Raw genomic sequence first — 18830 nt, forward strand, 5'->3', positions numbered from 1 at the left:
GGCAATAAGATTTGACGTTGATTGTTCACGTGTGTGAGAAAATTTATATTTGAAGTTAAAATTAATTTGCGTATTTTTTTTTATTAGACACACTCATATAATTTAAGCGTGTGCGTTTTTTTTTGCGTGCGTAATCATCGGTAAAGATACGAGTTGGGGTTTCCTGCGCGGCGTAGGATGCGCGCAAAGCGCCACCTCTGCCGTGTTCGTTCGTCGACGCGTGATGTCACGCGCGCAGTAATACACGGAACGCACGAGAGAGCGCATGGCGAGAGAGAACTGATCCGCAGAGCTGCTGCGCGAGCGAGTTGGAACTGCTTTCGATTGTTGGCGGGCGTCGCCATCTTGGCCAGTGCGAGTGGCTGTACGCGTTCCGTGAAGCAGCGGGCTTCGTGCGTATTTCGGGCGGTCGAGTCGTTACGAGTATTCCGTGCGCGCGTTTTCTCTTGTGAGCGTATCGACCTCGAGTATCTTTTTAAACGTCGTGTGAAATCCGCAAACATCCGACATGTCGGAACGGGAGGATAACGTTTACAAGGCGAAGCTCGCCGAGCAAGCGGAACGCTACGACGGTGAGTGGATATTTTTCCGGCGGAAGAGAGAGAGCGAGATTCGCGAGATCCGATCGCGCGAGGCGCGACGATGTACCACGCGAGACACGTACCCTCCTCTCCCGTGTTATTAAATTTATTATGTACGCGCGATACGCGAATTTCTTCCCCATCTCTCCGCGTCGTCTCGCGACGACACGGCGCGCGATCGCGGTCGTCCTCGCGCGTATCGCGTGTCCGCGACTCCACGACGGAGAACGACGTCCGTTCTCTCGTCCGGATCGGCGGAATAACCTTTCGCGCGACAACCTTTCCAGATAATAACCCAGAGACACGTTTTGTCTGTGTGTCCGTCGGTATCTGTCAAACTTGAACAGAGTGCGATCGCGAAATGCACACACGCCGATATATAATGAAACACCGATCGTTACGGTCTACCGGAACCGGTAGCGTTTCTTTGTGGCGGCGACGGCGGCGGCGGTGGCGGCGGCGATGGACGACATGATATCGACTCGTCGATCCTGATGAGGCCCGCCTTGCCTATCTGTCTGTCCGTCGATTCGCCTTCGTTCGCCCTATTTTGTTCGTCGGACTCTGTTTGTCCGTCCGGAATCTGTCTGTCAGAGATACGAATATTCCGCGAAGACGTACGCGAAGCACGCACGAGGAAAGTCTCACTTCCGTCATACCTGGTCGGAGAATGACGCACGCAATAGCGTACACGTTGCTAGGCGTGCTCTTGGTTAGTTCAACTTTTTTTTTTTTTTTTTTTTTTTTTTTTTTTGCCGCTCACTGCCTTGTGTTTGCATGGCAGATAAGCGACAAGTATCGCTTCTTCGTTGACGGTTCTCTCCGTCTCACTCTCTTGTTTCTTTGTGTCTCTCTGCCCAATATATACGTATCTCTCTCTCCCTCTCTCTCTCTCTCTCTCTGTCGTGACACGCATATCAGATCGCCGGCGGGTCATTAGTATGGTCAAACGAGAGAGGACACAGAAACTAATTCGCGTGCACCGGCCTTGAATTTTCATGCCGCGCAAGAGAAAATTACCGGCTCGAGTCTTCTCGGGGAAGAGAAAGAGAACAGAGAGGAAAAGAGTTTTCTTTCTCTTCTCTCTCTCCGATTTTCATCTATCTCTCTCTTCCCGCACGTAATTTGAGAATCGAGTTAGGTCTCCTAATCAATCCGCAAATATCCGCGGACTTAATGTCTAATTGTTCCAACGAGCGTTTTTCGATCTCGTCGCGCGCATCAATCGGTGTGAAAAAATCTCTCAATAATCTGTAAAGGTCCGCTTTTTGACGTAGTCGCACAGGTATAAAATGGACTCTGCGTTTCACACACGGACGTGTTGTGCCGAAGTGTGCTTTCGCTGATCTCGTTTTTGCGAGATCTCCTCTCTCGTCGTTGTGCAACTTTTTTTATTGTTTGCAAATTTTCATATTGTTCGCGAAAACGACATCCTTACGTACGGTGTGTTTTTTTATTTTTTATTTTTTTTTTTTTGCTTTTTATTGAGCGTTTCCGAGACAATTGCTGGGTTTGAACGGCCGCGTCCGATACGTTCTAAAGACATCCGATCCAATTTTTCTCCGCGTGTACTTTCGATATCGATGATTGACGGCGCGACTAACAAGCGTTAGCCAACATTCGGTATCGATTACCCACGTAGCGATAGTCTCGGTTCGCGCGTCTTTCGATGATAAAAATACGTCCGATTCGATCTTCCGTAAAGGCGGCGTGTTTGTCTATTCAGACGTGTAGCGGGAAGAGGAAGTCGAGGGACACAATATGATGCTGTGCACGGGAGAGAAAAATCGGGAAAACGCTCGAATTTCCTCGTTCTCGCGTCGCGCGTTTCGAGGTCGTGTCTTTTTTTTTTTTTTTTTTTTGCGGGATCTCACGAAAAACACCGACTGAAAATTCGTTTTCCCTCATTTTTTCGTAATGGATTATCGGGAATCCATTTATTTTCGCGCGACTTACATCCATCGCGTTTAGTTCGCAAATTTATCGTTCACAGTTTTGTCAATATTTTAGAAACTTGATTTTTACTTCGGTCTTATTACGTTAATGATAATTCGTTGAATTGAAATTTTATTGCGTTATAAAATAAATTAAGTTTTTTTTTTTTTTTTTTTTTTAATTTTAATACATAAATCTCGGCGGTTGAACAGTAGGTGCTAATTAACGAAATCTCGTTCCGCGAAATCTCTAATTGGTGGGCGTCTTGTTTCTTCTCACAGGTTGCTCCAATTAATAAATATCTTTTTTTTTTTTTTTTTTTTAATTACACACTTTTAATTGACTAAATACCAATAGTTCCAACAATTGTTTTAAAATGCAAAACTTCGAGAATTCTTTTTTTGAGGTCGTCCATCCAAAAGTGTATTGTATTTCTTATCAGAGAGATATGGCGTGAAAAATGAGCTCTAAATACTAAATGGGATTAGATCCGATAGAATTAATTACCTGCGCGCCAGAATTGCGGCCACCACGCCTTTCTTGATCACACTATTATATTCCGTAATAATGCTCTTAAGTTCGCAAAAGCTTCAGTTAACTTCAGACAAGTTGGGTTTGACACTACCTGACATTGGTGCGATTTGGTCTGATATCACAGACGATGTAACTTCTCTCAAGATGTTAAAAATCCGGAAAGAGATGTAGATGTAAATGTGTACGAGTAAATATGTGTGAGTGTGTGTGTACATGTGTATATGTATACGAGAGAGAGAGAGAGAGAGAGAGAGAGAAAAAGGGGAGAGGAAGATGGAGGGGGGCAAAAGAGTAAAAAAAAAAACGTGCGAGTTTGAAGGTGACTATAGAAAAATAAAGGAAGATAGAAAAAGAGGGTGAATCTAGTCGTGAAAAGAGCAGAAGGTGAGCGAAGGGATGAGAAGAAGCGGGCAGAATGGAGGAGAGGGTGGTTAACAGAAGGAAAGTATTGATCTGGTGGCCGCCATCCCACGTTACTGTACACCTCGACTGATATACCGTGTTCATTGTAACGACCGCTTTACGTCACATTCACAGAGAGCCCCCCTGTGAACTTGAAGTCACCGAGACTACGATCATCGGTACGCCATATCGCGATGCATTGATCCACGCATCGATCTTTCTCTCGACGCGTATTTCCCTTTGTTAAAAAAATCTCCGTTATTTACGGGTATCTCCAGTATGGCGATTCTACTAACGACAACGTATCGGTATCGTTGCGTCGCACGGTTGTTTTACAATATGTTTTTTTTTTTTTTTTTTTTTTTTTTTTTTTTTTTTTTTTTTTTTTGGCTGAAACACCACAAGTAAAACGATATTGTCATTAGTAAAGTTACAGAAACCGTAAATATATAGATATTTAGACAGAGCTCTAGCGAAGTTCTACGCTTCTTTTTCTTGTTTTGTTTCGAGAAGAGCGAAAAGAACGTGCTCTTTTTAAGCACACTCAAGATAAGGCAAAAGGCACCACAAGTTCCTCGCGCAAATGAGACCGCCAAATTTTCAGATATGCAGTTTCTCCGATTCTAATATTTTGCAAGTCACGGTTGTCGCATATATTAAATATTAAATATGTTATTAATTATATTAAATATGTTATTTTCAATATAGACAACTTTTTACACGCACACACACACACACACATTATTTATTATTTTTGTATTTATTTTTCACGATTTTTCAGAGTTTGTATATTTCTGTAATTACATGTTCAGCTAGATATTTCTTTACCTTTTTATTCGAAGAAAATTTATTTAAGTCTCCGATTTGCATGCTGTAAAAACTGTAAAAACATCTAAAGGCCAACAATCCGTGCCTCTCAGTGAATATCAGGATCGAAATATGTCGATAAATACGTATTAGTAACTTCCGTGAAAAGTTCAAGGGGCAGCGGATTAATATATACCGACGCGTTCTCGTCCCTTTTACTCGAAAGAAACTTGGCACTATCGTTTTATCTGTAATAGGCACGTTATACATTTTATAGACTGAACGTCCACGCGCTATTTAGGCGCGTCCACACGAATGATAAAGGAGTTGATTTATTAAAAAAAATCGTTTGATATTCTATTTAATTCTTCGTTGGTGGACAACAATTTAAAAAAAATTCATTAATCTAAGAAATTCTTATATCTCGCATAAATGTTTTGTATTTAGACAATTTCGTTTCACACACTTAATTTGTAAAACAAACGTCGCAATCGAGCAATTTTTATTATCTAAGAGAAAAACAAATAGTTTTTATTTTTCTTTAAGTGCGGAATTTCACAGATCGCGCAAGTGCTTTTGTAATTGCGCGTGTGTTCGTTTTAATTCAAACGGCGACAACACCTCATTACCAGACGCGCGTAAACGAACTTGAGGCTTATCTAATCTAGATGCGCAATTTTTCTTAAATTTAAATGTAAAAAAATATTGGGGACGAAGACACGTGGACATTCGGTCTCGTAGACCGTGTGATGTCGAAGAATTAACAAAGTGATCGAAAATACGTCTTAGTAATCGATCATAAGCTTCACAGTGTGAATTAAAATTGAATTATGAAATAATATTGTCTGTCGTTATTGTTTGCAGAAATGGTTGAGGCGATGAAGAAGGTAGCTTCATTGGACGTAGAACTCACCGTTGAGGAAAGAAATCTTCTTTCGGTAGCGTATAAAAATGTTATCGGCGCGAGAAGAGCCTCCTGGAGAATAATCTCGAGTATCGAACAAAAGGAGGAGAACAAGGGCGCCGAAGGAAAACTAGAGATGATACGTCAGTACCGATCGCAAGTGGAAAAAGAACTCAGAGATATTTGCGCCGATATCCTCGGCGTCTTGGATAAGCACTTGATACCGTGCGCCTCTACAGGAGAATCCAAAGTCTTCTATTATAAAATGTAAGAATCTCTTGTATATATTTTTTTTTTTCAATTTTATCTCACACAATTGTTCATCAGTTGAAAGCCAATTATTTGTGGCTGTAGCAAACTGTCAATTTAACTCAAGAAAGTTTTTTTCTTTATATTGTAATGTACTTTCAGTATTCAAAGATAATTTATATCGAAATGTTTTTTTTTAGATTTCTACTTCTTATTATGCTTTTTATGTCTCTGTCCCAGTTTGCTAAAAGAGAGTCTTGAAATAAATTTCATTTCTTGTACTTGGTGTACACAATGTTTCATTAAATCTGATATTAATGCGCGTTTTCAGGAAAGGTGATTACCATCGTTACTTGGCGGAATTTGCAATCGGTAACGACAGGAAGGAAGCGGCAGAGAATTCTCTGGTGGCGTACAAAGCGGCGAGCGACATTGCCATGACGGAGCTACCGCCGACTCACCCTATTCGTCTGGGATTAGCGCTCAACTTCTCCGTATTTTACTATGAAATCCTCAACAGTCCTGATAGAGCGTGCCGCTTAGCAAAAGCAGCCTTTGACGATGCGATCGCCGAACTGGACACGTTGTCCGAAGAGAGCTACAAAGATTCCACTCTTATAATGCAACTTCTCAGGGACAACCTTACTCTATGGACGTCGGATATGCAGGGAGACGGTTAGTGTCCCAGTTTCTTGCGAATGCAAAATTGTTACAGGGATGTGTTTTGATTACGCTAGAATGCGTCTCACAACTCTGTTTGCTCGTTCCGCACCCGATCAATACATAAGCGAATACCATGCGTTGTAGGGCGATCTTATTCGAATATTCTTGTCTCACGTACGTTATCTAGGGTGTTCTAACTATCACTGTCTTTTTATGCGACTTACGATCTCGGTTAAGTCTATCTATTTGAAATGAAACTTCGCGATGTTTTTTTTTTTTTTTTTATTGTGTTTTGCACGTCTCCGTTTAAAAAGATGCCTCTATTAGAAAAGAAAATTTCTATTAAGATTGAAACAACAAATGTTACAAAATTCTGTGATGTAAACAATAATAAAAATCTAGTTCTGTTTTTTGATTATTTGATACTAAAGAAGATTGCGACTTGTACAAAATTGTATATTTGTTTGAAAACTAATCGTTACACAGAATACTAAAATTGTTAAGAAACTGTATTGTTTATTTTTTTGTTTTTTATTTATGATGTTACTTTTACAATGTTTTTGTCTTACATATAATTTATAAGAAGATCAAACTGTAAATTTCGAACGTAGAATCATTGTTTTGTAATTTAGAATCCGAATCTGGCCGGCAGGGTGATAGCAGAATCGCGGCAGAGAATAGCGCTAATGAAAACGACGCCTGAACGTAGATATCCTTTTCCTAGTGTCCTTGCGGCGAACCTGTACCTGGTGAGCGACACACAATTCTTGCACATGTTATCGCGTTAAAATCAACAGAATACATGAAAACACGTCGCAAGCCAAACTCCGCTTTTAAGACTATCTCTCATTACTTTGTCTCAATCATTCTGTGTCCGTTCTTATCGTATCAAATTTGATTTCGGAGATTTATTTGCTTTAAAAGAAACTAAACACCTCGCTGTTTAGTTGTGCATTCAGAAGTAATTACTTATTAACATACCGTTTTTCTCTTCGTATTTGTTGCGCAGGTGAGGCCGAACAAAAGGAGCAACTGCAAGATGTGGAAGACCAGGACGTATCGTAACTCTAACTGTAGTGAGTGTTATCTTGCGCATATAAAACTGAGATACAAGAAAAAAACTCTTAATAACTCGTAAGCAAAAGAAAAAAAAAACCAATTCAGCAGGTGGCAGTTTGGGGTGGGAAGGGGAGACCTTTAAAAAAAAATTTGCGTGGCTCTTACAAAACACGCACTTTTTACGATTACTTCAAGACAAACAAACAACAAGCTACAAGAAAAATAACAATAAATCTTTCTCGATTGCATTACACTTTGCTACATGTACGATTGAGTTACGGAGCACGCAGAAAATACGATGCAAAAAAAAAAGAAACAAAAAGAACACGGCACACTCTGCGGCAAAGGATAGAGAGACTGCAAAGCATTTAGGAAAGGCACTTTCCAATAGCCCCGTTTTTGCGTATTGAGAGGAAACACCCACCACGTATATTTGCATGTTGCGTATATATTAGACCAAAATTACTCGCACGGATGACGTCGCACCGATGTCAATACCGGCGACGATTTGAGTAATTTCTCGATCATTTCGTCACATTAGAATTTTAATCTCCTTGATTTCTGTGAATGAGCAAATTGTGTCTTACTACACACGTTTTGCAACGGCAAAAAAAAATAGTTGCTCGACGATGCATTTGTATTTTTGCTTGCTTTTTATTATACACTTCTGCTAATCTTTTTATTCTTCTTACTTCTTCAACCTCTACCCTCTGCTCACTCCCCTTTTTCTCATTCTTCCAAACCTCGCTTCTTTTTACTGCACACGATTGTCTCGCACATAATGTATAATTGCGATACTTTTTCTCTCTCTTTCTCTTTCTCTCTCTTTCGCACATACACAAACACACACACACACACACACACACCTCTCTCACTACGGAAATAACGGAGGCGCCCCTCAATTGCCAATTGTCAATGTCAAGACAGACCTCGCTTTCGAGCTTGTACTGTTTAATAAAATATGTACTTCCGAAAACCACACGAAATCTCTGATATACGAATGTAATAATTATAGATAGTTCCTCAAAAATAATGTAAAATGCATGGTTTTTTGGCATCAGTCGAGCTGAGGAGAAGAGAACGTAGTTAATTGCCTTACCTCCTCCTCTTCCCCCCCTCTGTACCTTTTCCAAATGCAATAATAGTACCATTGTCCGACTGAGAATTGTGAACTTTCAGAAGGAGATCATGTTCGCAAAATTTTGCGACAAATAAAAAAAACAGAAAGAAAGAGAAAAAAACGAGTGTATTATCGAAGTTTCGATCGCGTATCGTCTGAATCTATTGATTTCATAATTAATTATCGCACATGTTTCGTGGATAGACGAGTGTGTCTCATCGCGTCAGCTCGACGAGCAGTGAGTCGTGATTTAAAAGGGAAAAAAAAGGAAGAAAAGCAAGAACGCAAACAAAAAAAAAAAAACAAAAAAAACAAAAAAGATTACGTTATCGTATGTGAGCCTCTTTATATTAATATTACGTTACTCACAGCAACCAAGTAAACTATCTAGCTAGTCTGTAATGTGGTTGTACGTTTTCATACGCCCGTTGTGTAAACTAATATCGATTATTGTGGTATAAGAAGTGACAGAATAAATGATTGTACCCCGACTTTTTTCCATTCGCGCGCGCGCGCACACACACATACATACACAATACATACACATACATACGCAGACATAATTTTACGCTCTATATATAAATATACATCCAATCCGCGCGGATAATTGATCCGTGTTTGTTAATCGTGGATTGAAACCGGTACAGATTTCTGGCGAATTCAAGCTTTCGTTAGTGTAAATACTATACGCGTGAGATAAAAGAATCCTATTTCGCACTTCTATCGACGGTGTACAGAGAAAGATCGGTGTCACTTCCTACTGTTCGTAGAACACGTCGAGATCCAAAATCTCGTCGAAATGATATCGAAAATGAACAAAAAAATTAAAAAAAATTGACCGGTTTCAGTTCTTCGTTGTATTATCCATTTCTCTTCGATTCGTCGTCGAGTCATTCCATCCAGTTTTATGTTGAGACATTCCATTGTTCTTGTAATAAGAAGAAATCTCTGTCGGGATCGTAGATTTACAAGTGAATAAAAAAAAAAAAAAAGAAATCCTTCCTTCACACATACAAAATCGACGAGGTAAGCTTTAGCTAAGTATTGACCATTTTAACGCATTTAAACTCTTTATCTATTAGAGCTGGAATTACCAAAATCTATTTTAAGCTCAAGCAGCTCACTCGGGTTTTCTTGCTGACTAACGACACGGAAAGAGAGAGAGAGCGAATGATTTTTATCAAAAAAGGAGATGCCGAACGAGCGCAGCGAAAGAGTGAGGCGTTTTTAATATTAGTAGCAGCAACTAAAAAGCAACATCCATCGGGAAAACGTGTGGATTGCAAGCTCCGCGCAGGAAACAAGGTAGAAAAAAAAAAAAAGAAAAAAAACAAAATTGGTGTCTATGGGGTGCTCCTGTATTTAGATGCCGGTATATGCTATACCGGTAAAATCGATAAACACCATTATGTTACAAGTAAATACGTTATAAGGAATAACTCCAAGTAATAATATCAATCGGTTCTCGTAAAGTAAGTCAGTATATATTTGCTTTGCGAAATGTAATAAGTAAAAGCGTAAAGTAAGTAGATTAAATAAAACACACAATAAAAAAAAAATAAAAATAAAATAATAATCTTGATGCGAAAGATTATATTCGAGCGACAGCAACGTGTAGAATCAACTTTAGTACATGATGTGATCGAGTCGATTAATAATCGAGAAGATTAAGTCGCGCGAAAACTACTGCGCAAGGTAAACAGAGCTCTAAATTAAGAACTGCGGAGTGAGGCGGAAAAGCTGTTCGTAGGCTGTAAAACGCACACGCGCATATACATAAATATATATATATATATATATATATATATAATATATATATATGTATATTTCAAGTACATAGCGTGTGTGTGTCTCTGTGCGGCAGAATTGTTTTTACGAAAGTTGGGTAACGTAAAACGTGTGTGTCGGGTGGCAACAAATGATGAATAATTAGCGACGATCCCCTCCCCCTCCCCGTATGTCGAGATTATTAGTCCGATCGGCCGCGCGATTCGACGACACGGGTCGACAAAATTTTGACTTTTTAGAATTTACACGGGAGTAACTGCACTTTCTCGAAGTAATTTTGTTCGCGTTCGCTGAACATTCGAATCTGACACGCGGGAGAAGCTAAATTCGAATTCAGCGGTCAACGACGATTCTGCCTCGAGAAACGCTAATTCGTTCTTAAACCCAAAAAATTTTCACGCCGACCTGTGTGTAATTAGTTTATAGGATAGACACCGTCGGAAACGATTTTTTATAGATATCGTTTTTTAAAGTGACGCAGAATTCTGTTATTTAGAAAACTTCGCGAACTTGATCAGTTTCGTTGACTCTTCTTCTTGCTTTCTTGATCAATAAACGATATGTGTTTTTGTATATCTACCTACTTTTATATATATATATATATATATACATATATATATATATATATATTTATTATATTAGCCCGGTTTATACACATACCGCGTATACAGGGAATTTAGCGATTGAATTTGAGACTGATAACAAAACGCGAACGATTCGAACAAAAAAAAAAACAAAAAACGCCACGTCACTCCGCGCCGCGTCGCGTCATCATCATCGTTTGAAGGAGAGCTAAGTTTGCGTTATTTGCGATCTAAAAAGTGCGTTCTTACGTTCTGTATTACAATCGAAATGCGAATTACACCGAATGCAAACAATCTTTTTTCTGTAAGATTACATACACACATACACACACGGAAGCTATAAATAAAATAAAATGATAAATCTATGTTTTTTTTTTTCTAATCAACATAACTTTATTGAAAACATTGTCAATTTGTTTCTTAAATATTAATAAAACTCGGCTCAGCCAAATTAGGGGAGACATTTAACAGAAGCTTAGAGGAGTCTTTTCAGTCTCTTAAATAAATAAATAAATATTATTTCATTATTTTAATCGATGTGACACGTTTCTATATATTCTGATTAAAACTTAAGGTTTCTTTTAAATTTTCTGCAACAGAGGAGGGATACGCGTGAAGAAGCGAAGAAAAAGAAGGTTTTGTTAAATTACATCACAGAATTGAGGAAACCCCGCGAAGTTTTCTTTGTACTGTATTATTATACATCGAAATAAATTTTAATCAATCACGGAATGCGACTGGCTGTGCGCGAATTTTTCCTGTTTCTCCTTGCCGAAATCGCGGAAGCTACTTGATGCGGATAAGAGTCTTCTCGGTTTGTTCAAATCCACTTGTCGCAAGATTCGCTCGAGATTGCCTTCCGAGCTCGTTAGAATCGGCGAAAGACTGATAGGCGATGCGGTTCGGGTTTTTATAACTCGGCCACTCCTCGGCGACTTTCCCGTTGGATCGTTAGATCGACGTTTGGCGGATCTCAGTTTTACGTTACGCAGCATTTCCAGAGACACGACCGGACCTTTCGAGTTTGATACGATGCTTCGTCTGTTATCCTGAAACGTAATGTTTGTATTATTACAAATAAAGATGTATAAAAAATGTGATTGAGAGAATACCGTGGATGGAGCCTTCTTCAGAGTTACTTTTAAAAGATCGTCAACGGTGATACTTGGCCTATTGAACAACGGCGTCGAACATTTTCTCGTGGGCGTTTTGCTTTTGTTTTTCTTACTGCTATTGGGAGTCGTCGGTTGTGTTCGTGGTAACGCGGTCTGCAAAGCGGCTGAAGGAAAAGGGGGAGGAGGTGGCGGTAATAACGTTGATTCCAAATTAAGCGAAGGAAGTGACGGAGTCGGTGGAAGAGTCAGTCGAGGTGGAGAAGAAGAGCTTAAAGGACACAAAGAAAATGGGGTAGGTGGTCGAGTGTATTTCAATCGATCTTCCTCCAGTGTTTTACGCAATTGCTTCAGCTCTTGTGTCAGCGCCATATCGTTCTCAATCATTTTTTTACTGGTTTCATTGATGACTTTAATTTGAGCTGTCAGATCGTTAAGAGTGGTTTCAGTACACATTCGCATCTACATGCATCGAAGAAAATTATTATTATCCAGTGCATTTTTGAAAGGTCTAACAACTGATGTTGTGGTTTTGTTGTTTTTTTTTTGTAAAAAAGAGAAAGCGTTCAAAATACATCGTTAAAAATTATCTGTTACTTTTACCTGAACAAACTCCGCCGAAAGTCTTGTTACTTTCTCCGACACCTCGCATAATATTTTCTCATTTTCAGAGTGCATGGTCTTTACTAATCGGTCCAATTTCTTTATTTGAGAAGTTTGTGTTAGGAAAATCATCTTTTTCAGTTTCGCATAACTCTGAAAGAGAGAAAGTAATATCACAATTATCTGAAATAAATAAAGCATTTATTTGCATAAATAAATAACTATAACACGTTCTCATAAAATTATTGTTTTACAAGATGATGATTCTTTTTTTGTGCGACTTCAGACTGATTTGACAAAACTTACGATTTTTAGCCAATGCGACAGCTTTTTTTTCAGCCAGATGCAGAGAGTGATCAACCACCCGAATATCGCGCGACTCAAGTTTCTTCGCCAGGATGTGCGGTCTTCGGAGTTATCTTGTAGCATCGCACTGCTTTGTAGCGTTTGATCATAATTGTCATAATCTATCTGAATTGTTCAAAAACAAAAACAAATTCTTGATACGGAACAAGAACACTACAATACGCGCCTTACAAGAATTGCGTGCAATTAAGAAGAAAACAAAACTGTTTTTTTTTTTAAGAGATCTGTCTGCTATACCAACCGAACACAAGTTTAAAGTTTTGTTGTCACATTTATTGTTTTGGCATATAAACGATTTTTCCAAAACAAAAGAAAATAGTCAAAGGATTGGAAAAACATTACCTCGTGTAAAGAGAACTTGTCGGAATCAGAAACTGTTGGCAGATCAACGTCAAAATTGGACGTTGTTATTGTTGACTCCGCGATACAATTTTCCCAACACGTATGGCTGCGCGATGGCGAATTCAACGAAAACGAGCGTACTTTGCTCTTCTTCTCCTCCGGTAATAAATCTGTAATTTTACGAGCCGCCGGTTGTCTCTGATATCTTTCTGCCGTTTCATGTTCTTCAAACGTCAGGATTGTTGGCCAACGTTTTGTCGGCAACACCGATCTGCGAGGCGTCATGAGTCTGTGGTGAATCCTGTCACTTTTTTCTAATTCTTGTCGAATCGATTCTTCGTCGAGTTTCTGATTTTCGTTTATCAGCAAAGACGAAACGTCGACATCGCAATTGTCCGTTGAATTCTTATAATCATTCGACAAATACATGCAGAACATAGACGACAAGAACGTTAACACGGAGAATTTCGAACTGTCCATGAACTTTTTTTATTTGAATAGCGAAGATTCACCGCGTTCTGTATTTTTATCCCTAAGTCTTTTTGCTTACTCGTCGTTGGATACGCGAAGAACTTGCAAAATTCACCGGGTTCGCAATTACACGTTCACAAATCGTTTCGTAAGCGGTGTCGAATTCCTTCTTGTTTAGATCCTTGTTCGGTTATTACCGGCGGTACTGAAAATCTGTAGATTCACGTCACGTGTACTATAGACTTTTAAGTATTGCCAATAACCGAAAAGGACCTTGAGTCAGCGGCACACGATGCTTTTTTTGCGTGCCGTGCTCTGACATAGATTTCAAACAAAATATGGATTAGAAAAGCGTCGCAGCTTCTGCAAACAGAACGCGTGATAAGAAACAACACACGGTTCTTACGTATTAGAATCTGTGTATTTTTCTGTATATAATTATGAGACAATGCGTGTTTCTATTTGACAATTTCTCACTTTTTTATAAATTTTTTTTACATAATATATGCGCGGATATATATATATATTATTTGATAATATTCCATATATTTGAGCTGCTACAACGTTCTGATATATATTCCTAGATTTTTACATGCTTTTCATACTCGGGAAATGTCATTTTAATTGTTGTAACAATTTATTTGTAATAATTGCAAGGCGAGCAACAAATATTGGGCAATTCTTTCATATAATTCAACTTTTATCTAGTTAAGTCAAACAGATTTCACTTCTTGTTTACGAAGTCTTCACCCTTCTGAATATTTTTCTGGAGCTCCGGAATCGCGGCGTCCAATAGTTTTTGCTCGAAACTGCTCAGTTTGCCATAGCCCAAGTTCTTTTCGACTCCGTTTTTCTGAAATTTAAAATACATTTGTCTCGATAAACGTTTAATTTCTTATTAATTTACCTACTTAGAAAGACACAATTTATCGTTCATAGAAGAAAAATTGACTTTCACATACTCTCTTATCCTTAAATTTTACTTACGCCCAAAAGCACCGGCGTGGAGAAGTATTTGGCGTTGGTAACGTTGGACTTAACATATGAGCATTCAACAATACCACTTTCTCCATTTAGCGCTCTGAGTAACGAAATACCAAAACGTGCACCAGCATAAGCCATAGACAAGGTTGCAGATCCGGTGCCTGCCTTTGCCTTAACAACCTCGGTACCGGCTTCTTGAATTCTTTCAGTGAGCGCTTTCAACTTGTCGTCCGGGAAGGAAACCGACGGTGTGCACTGCGAGATCACTGGAATAATAGTAATGCCGCTGTGTCCACCGATAACTGGAACGTTTGTTTTCTGCGGATCCTGGCCCTAAAGATTCATATTGCAACATTTTTTCTTAGTCTTTCTATTCTAATAAGTTAGATAGCTAAGCGTACGAAAACTATATAGTAGGCTTTAATAACCTTTGCCTCCGCAACGAACGTGTTGGCTCTGACGATATCCAAAGTAGTTACTCCGAACACGCGATTAGGATCGTACACACCTGCTTTCTGCAACACTTCGCTTGCGATTGGTACTGTGCTATTTACAGGATTTGAGATGATTGCCACCAATGCTTTTGGTGCAGCTTTAGCCATCGCAGCGACAAGATCCCGAACAATGGAGGCATTTGTATTGAAAAGATCGTCACGAGTCATACCCGGCTTGCGTGGCACACCGGCAGGTATGATAACAACCTGACAGATAAAACGATTACATAATAATTAATTAATAATACATGAAAAACGCAAAAAATTCAATTTTACTTTAAAAAATATAGCCACAATTTAAATTTAAAAAAATTAGTAGTTATATCAACTATTTGTGACAGTGTGACACATTTCTGAAGTACCTGACAGCCTTTAAGACAATCATGAAGTTGATCCGGACCGGTGTAAGCTTTGACTTTCGAGGCCGTATCAATGTGCGAGAGGTCGGCCGCAACACCTGGTGTATTCACGACATCGTAGAGCGACAATTCGGTGATAAGAGGCGATTGCTTCAAGAGCAGCGACAACGGCTGGCCAATGCCACCGCTAGCTCCCAAAACAGCTACTTTACCATCACGCTACGGAAAAATATCAAAATCAATCATATTACGGAATTAAATACCACAAATTTTTCAAATTTGAAACTTTATTACATTTCAGCGCATGCGTATCTAACTACTGTACATATGATATTCGGAGTTGCATAATAGGAGGATCCAATCGTAATTACACGTCGTTCTCTGATTACGCACGAAAAATTCCACTCCCAATTTAAAGAAATCGTATCATACATTTTTGACAACAAGTCATCAATCGAGAAATACAGAATAATTACAGAATAATCTTATGTGACGGTAGTGTCATATATTTCTAACGACTTCGCGATCCGATAATGAATGTGCACTACTACGTAAATGGAAAAATATTATCTTATGTTTAATCTAAAAAAACATGCAGATATGTACGAGTGTAATAGATATCGATATGTTCTTATATAAATAAATTGAAGGTTTTTTTTACAGAGACAACAACCGTATAATATTCTATTACCATATAATATAGTATTATAGTATTATATTGCACTTTTTTATATCGAAACACGTAGGATGAGATAATTTCTTTCTTCCTCTCTCTGTCTCTGTGTCTTTCTTACCTTAGCACTAGTCGATAACTGTTTTGCTCCTTGCTGAGCGCCATTTATGATAGGCCTGAAAAATCGTGGCAGCATACTGATGGTAGCAGACATGAATGACTACTGAATAATCAAAACGTCTTTGCGAGAAAACACGCAAGTGAATAACCAGAAAGCACTTGTGACCTTCGCGGCCTACCAGGGGTTACAGATTTCTCTTGCTGTTCGATTGCACAGCGTCCGCAGTGCCATCTGTAAAAGACAGGCGATGGCTGAAGTAGTTATTTAAGAAAAGTACGCTCATTGGAGAAAATACACAACACAGTTTCGCATAATTCAAATCCGCCAATTCTCTTTTCAGGATGGAGATAACAATAGAGAGATTATTGTACAACCATAGTATTGCAATATGTAACATTTATTAATGTACAATATTACGACAATTTGAAATGAGAAAAAAAATTATTTTTTATTAACCTTCCTAATTGATGCTCCATTTTACAGACAGCTTCTTTTAGTATGATTTATATTTCTATTTTATCTAATTCAAAGCCGCGAGACATTTTATGACTTTGCAGCAAGACCTTCAAGATCTTTGATGCACTGTTGGAGAGTTGCTTTCTCTTGCTCAGGAGTGATGGCTTTTAATACCCCATCCACAATCCATTGAACCATGTGTTTTTGCGCAAGTCTGCGCTCAAGATTTTGTATTTGAACTTGGTAGTCAAGACGCCTCTTTATCTATAAACAAAATCTTTATTCTATAAACAGAAAGTAACACAAATGTGATTACGTTTTATGGTGTATTTTTTTAAATTTTATTTTATATATATATGCATAATGTGTGTGTAAGAAATATATTATACCTCTTGGTAAACCTGAGCCAAGCGTTCTCTGTAAATTGCTTCCAATTGTATCTTAACATTCTCTTTCTTAATGTCAAATATCATTTTTTGTCCATCTAAACCGAGCTGTTCTTTTTTCTCATTCTCAATAACTTCTTCGTATGCAGCTATTTCACTGTTTCTCGATTCATTAAGCTCAGCCTCGTATTCATCTATTTTTTTGTCCAAAAACTCTGCTGTCTTTGGACCAAATTTCTTCACAACAAATACACATATTATAAACAAAGAGATGCCGTTATAAAATTCATGTTCCATAACATAAATTTCCTTAGAACACAAATAAGTGCCCACGGTCACAGCAAAAGCATATGGTCCTGAAAAAAGTAAAACATTTCTATTTTTGACACTAAAACTTTGCACGAAGATTTATCTTACTTTGTATATTATTTCTCTTAAACTTTTATATTTGATAATTTTGATGTAGTAATCATTGCAGTACGTGCAAAAACTTATTGAATCTGGTATTGTAGAGATTGGTTAGACATATAAATAAAGTCAATAGATCTGATTCTTATAATAAACATGATTGTGTACCTGATGCACCAGTTTTAGGATAAAAAGCCTGAAACCATTCCTCAGGTATAAATCCATGTCTTACTGGAGATGGATCAATCAACCGTTTAGGACGAGGAGGACTTGCTGCCGCGGAAGAAGCACTTTGCGTTCCACATATAGCTATGGGTAGCTGTGCTGTAATAAAAGACATAATTCTTAATATAACAATGGCGTATGTTTAAGATACAAAAATAAGAATACGTACTAAAAACTAATCAAATAAACGGAAAAGAAAGAGAAGAAGAATCTTAAATATTTATTGTAATAATACATAACCAAACAATACACAATAGTGTCATTTCACGCTTTCGAGTGGTTTAACCTTAGATTTATATCAATCTATAAATAATTCTTTTTCTGATAGAATATATATAAATAGTACGAGATACACTGTGAGAAACAAAAACAGGTGTATCGAGAAATGTCATTACATAATGGCAGAAGATTGATAATTAACCAAGTTTCTTGCGAGATGAATTAAACTTCGCTTAAAATTAAAAAGATTACACAATTGTTTACCATTACGAAGAGCCAATCTCGACAACATTTTTTTTACCAAACGCCGACCACTTGCAATTGCTCGCTTGCAGCAGCGAACTGTTGTGAAAAGTAGTACTATCAATAGGCAGCAACGAAAGAGACCATGATGTAAGAACAAGGTTGTATCATTCCCGAGAGATGCGCACAGTGTTCGACCAATCAGAAATTGCTTCAAGTGTATTCATGTTTTAATAAGGCCTGTTCTACAATACAGTCGTAAGCCGTAAAAAATTGACCAATCACAATCGATTATTCTTCTGTAATTAGTCTGTGATTGGTCAATTTCTTACGACTTACAGCTTACGACTGTATTGTAGAACAGGCCTAATATATTTATATTTGTATTACTTTTGGAATTTTTGTTATTTTAATTTTACAGCAACAGATCTAAGATTTTTTTATGCAAAATTTCATTAATTTTCTGTAATTAATATGAGAAGATATAAGCATTTTTCGCTAAAAGTTTAAGCGAGAAATGCGACCGCTACGACCGCGCTAAATTTCAAATGTATTACCAGGATCACAGAAAGTGACAAGAGCTCTTTTACCGGAGAGAAGATGTGAACCGACTCTGTCGATAACTTAGACGTATCAGGAAAGTATAAAGTTGAAGTAAGTGGCGCTAAGTATCTGTGCCGGTAATATTTATATGTCGGTGAATTCCAGCGGATAAATTCAACTTTCGTACCGGGATCGCAGA

At 38.2% G+C, this 18830-nt stretch overlaps 4 protein-coding genes across 7 annotated transcripts; 1 reads left to right on the forward strand and 3 right to left on the reverse strand.

Moving 5' to 3' along the window:
- Positions 1-249: 249 nt before the first annotated feature.
- On the forward strand, positions 250-9263 carry LOC109854565 (14-3-3 protein epsilon). The gene is made up of 4 exons (XM_020427776.1): positions 250-572; positions 5124-5430; positions 5744-6087; positions 7085-9263. The coding sequence occupies exons 1-4, from the start codon at positions 509-511 to the stop codon at positions 7138-7140; spliced, it is 771 nt and encodes a 256-aa protein (XP_020283365.1). The 5' UTR covers positions 250-508; the 3' UTR covers positions 7141-9263.
- Positions 8611-14035, reverse strand: LOC109854563. 4 transcript variants are annotated; one of them, XM_020427774.1, is made up of 5 exons: positions 13050-14035; positions 12648-12812; positions 12342-12524; positions 11766-12200; positions 8611-11675 (listed from the first exon to the last, which is right to left on the reverse strand). In XM_020427774.1, exons 1-5 carry the CDS (start codon positions 13527-13529, stop codon positions 11343-11345), a joined length of 1596 nt encoding a protein of 531 aa, XP_020283363.1. In that variant the 5' UTR covers positions 13530-14035; the 3' UTR covers positions 8611-11342. The 4 variants fall into 4 exon arrangements, with proteins under 4 accessions (XP_020283363.1, XP_020283362.1, XP_020283360.1 ...); XM_020427773.1 differs by having other exon boundaries at positions 11739-12200; XM_020427771.1 differs by having other exon boundaries at positions 8611-12200; positions 12342-12494.
- Positions 14036-14135: 100 nt separating this feature from the next.
- LOC109854564 (malate dehydrogenase, mitochondrial) lies at positions 14136-16362 on the reverse strand. Its single transcript, XM_020427775.1, has 5 exons — positions 16152-16362; positions 15361-15576; positions 14933-15205; positions 14508-14837; positions 14136-14373 (listed from the first exon to the last, which is right to left on the reverse strand). The coding sequence occupies exons 1-5, from the start codon at positions 16242-16244 to the stop codon at positions 14245-14247; spliced, it is 1041 nt and encodes a 346-aa protein (XP_020283364.1). The 5' UTR covers positions 16245-16362; the 3' UTR covers positions 14136-14244.
- Positions 16363-16580: 218 nt separating this feature from the next.
- Positions 16581-18243, reverse strand: LOC109854566 (ATP synthase subunit b, mitochondrial). The gene is made up of 4 exons (XM_020427777.1): positions 18110-18243; positions 17570-17725; positions 16997-17349; positions 16581-16871 (listed from the first exon to the last, which is right to left on the reverse strand). Exons 1-4 carry the CDS (start codon positions 18135-18137, stop codon positions 16695-16697), a joined length of 714 nt encoding a protein of 237 aa, XP_020283366.1. The 5' UTR covers positions 18138-18243; the 3' UTR covers positions 16581-16694.
- Positions 18244-18830: the final 587 nt, after the last annotated feature.

Source organism: Pseudomyrmex gracilis, unplaced genomic scaffold (assembly GCF_002006095.1).
Source record: "Pseudomyrmex gracilis isolate BER0280 unplaced genomic scaffold, ASM200609v1 scaffold_69, whole genome shotgun sequence".
In the NCBI taxonomy this organism is placed as follows: domain Eukaryota; kingdom Metazoa; phylum Arthropoda; class Insecta; order Hymenoptera; family Formicidae; genus Pseudomyrmex; species Pseudomyrmex gracilis.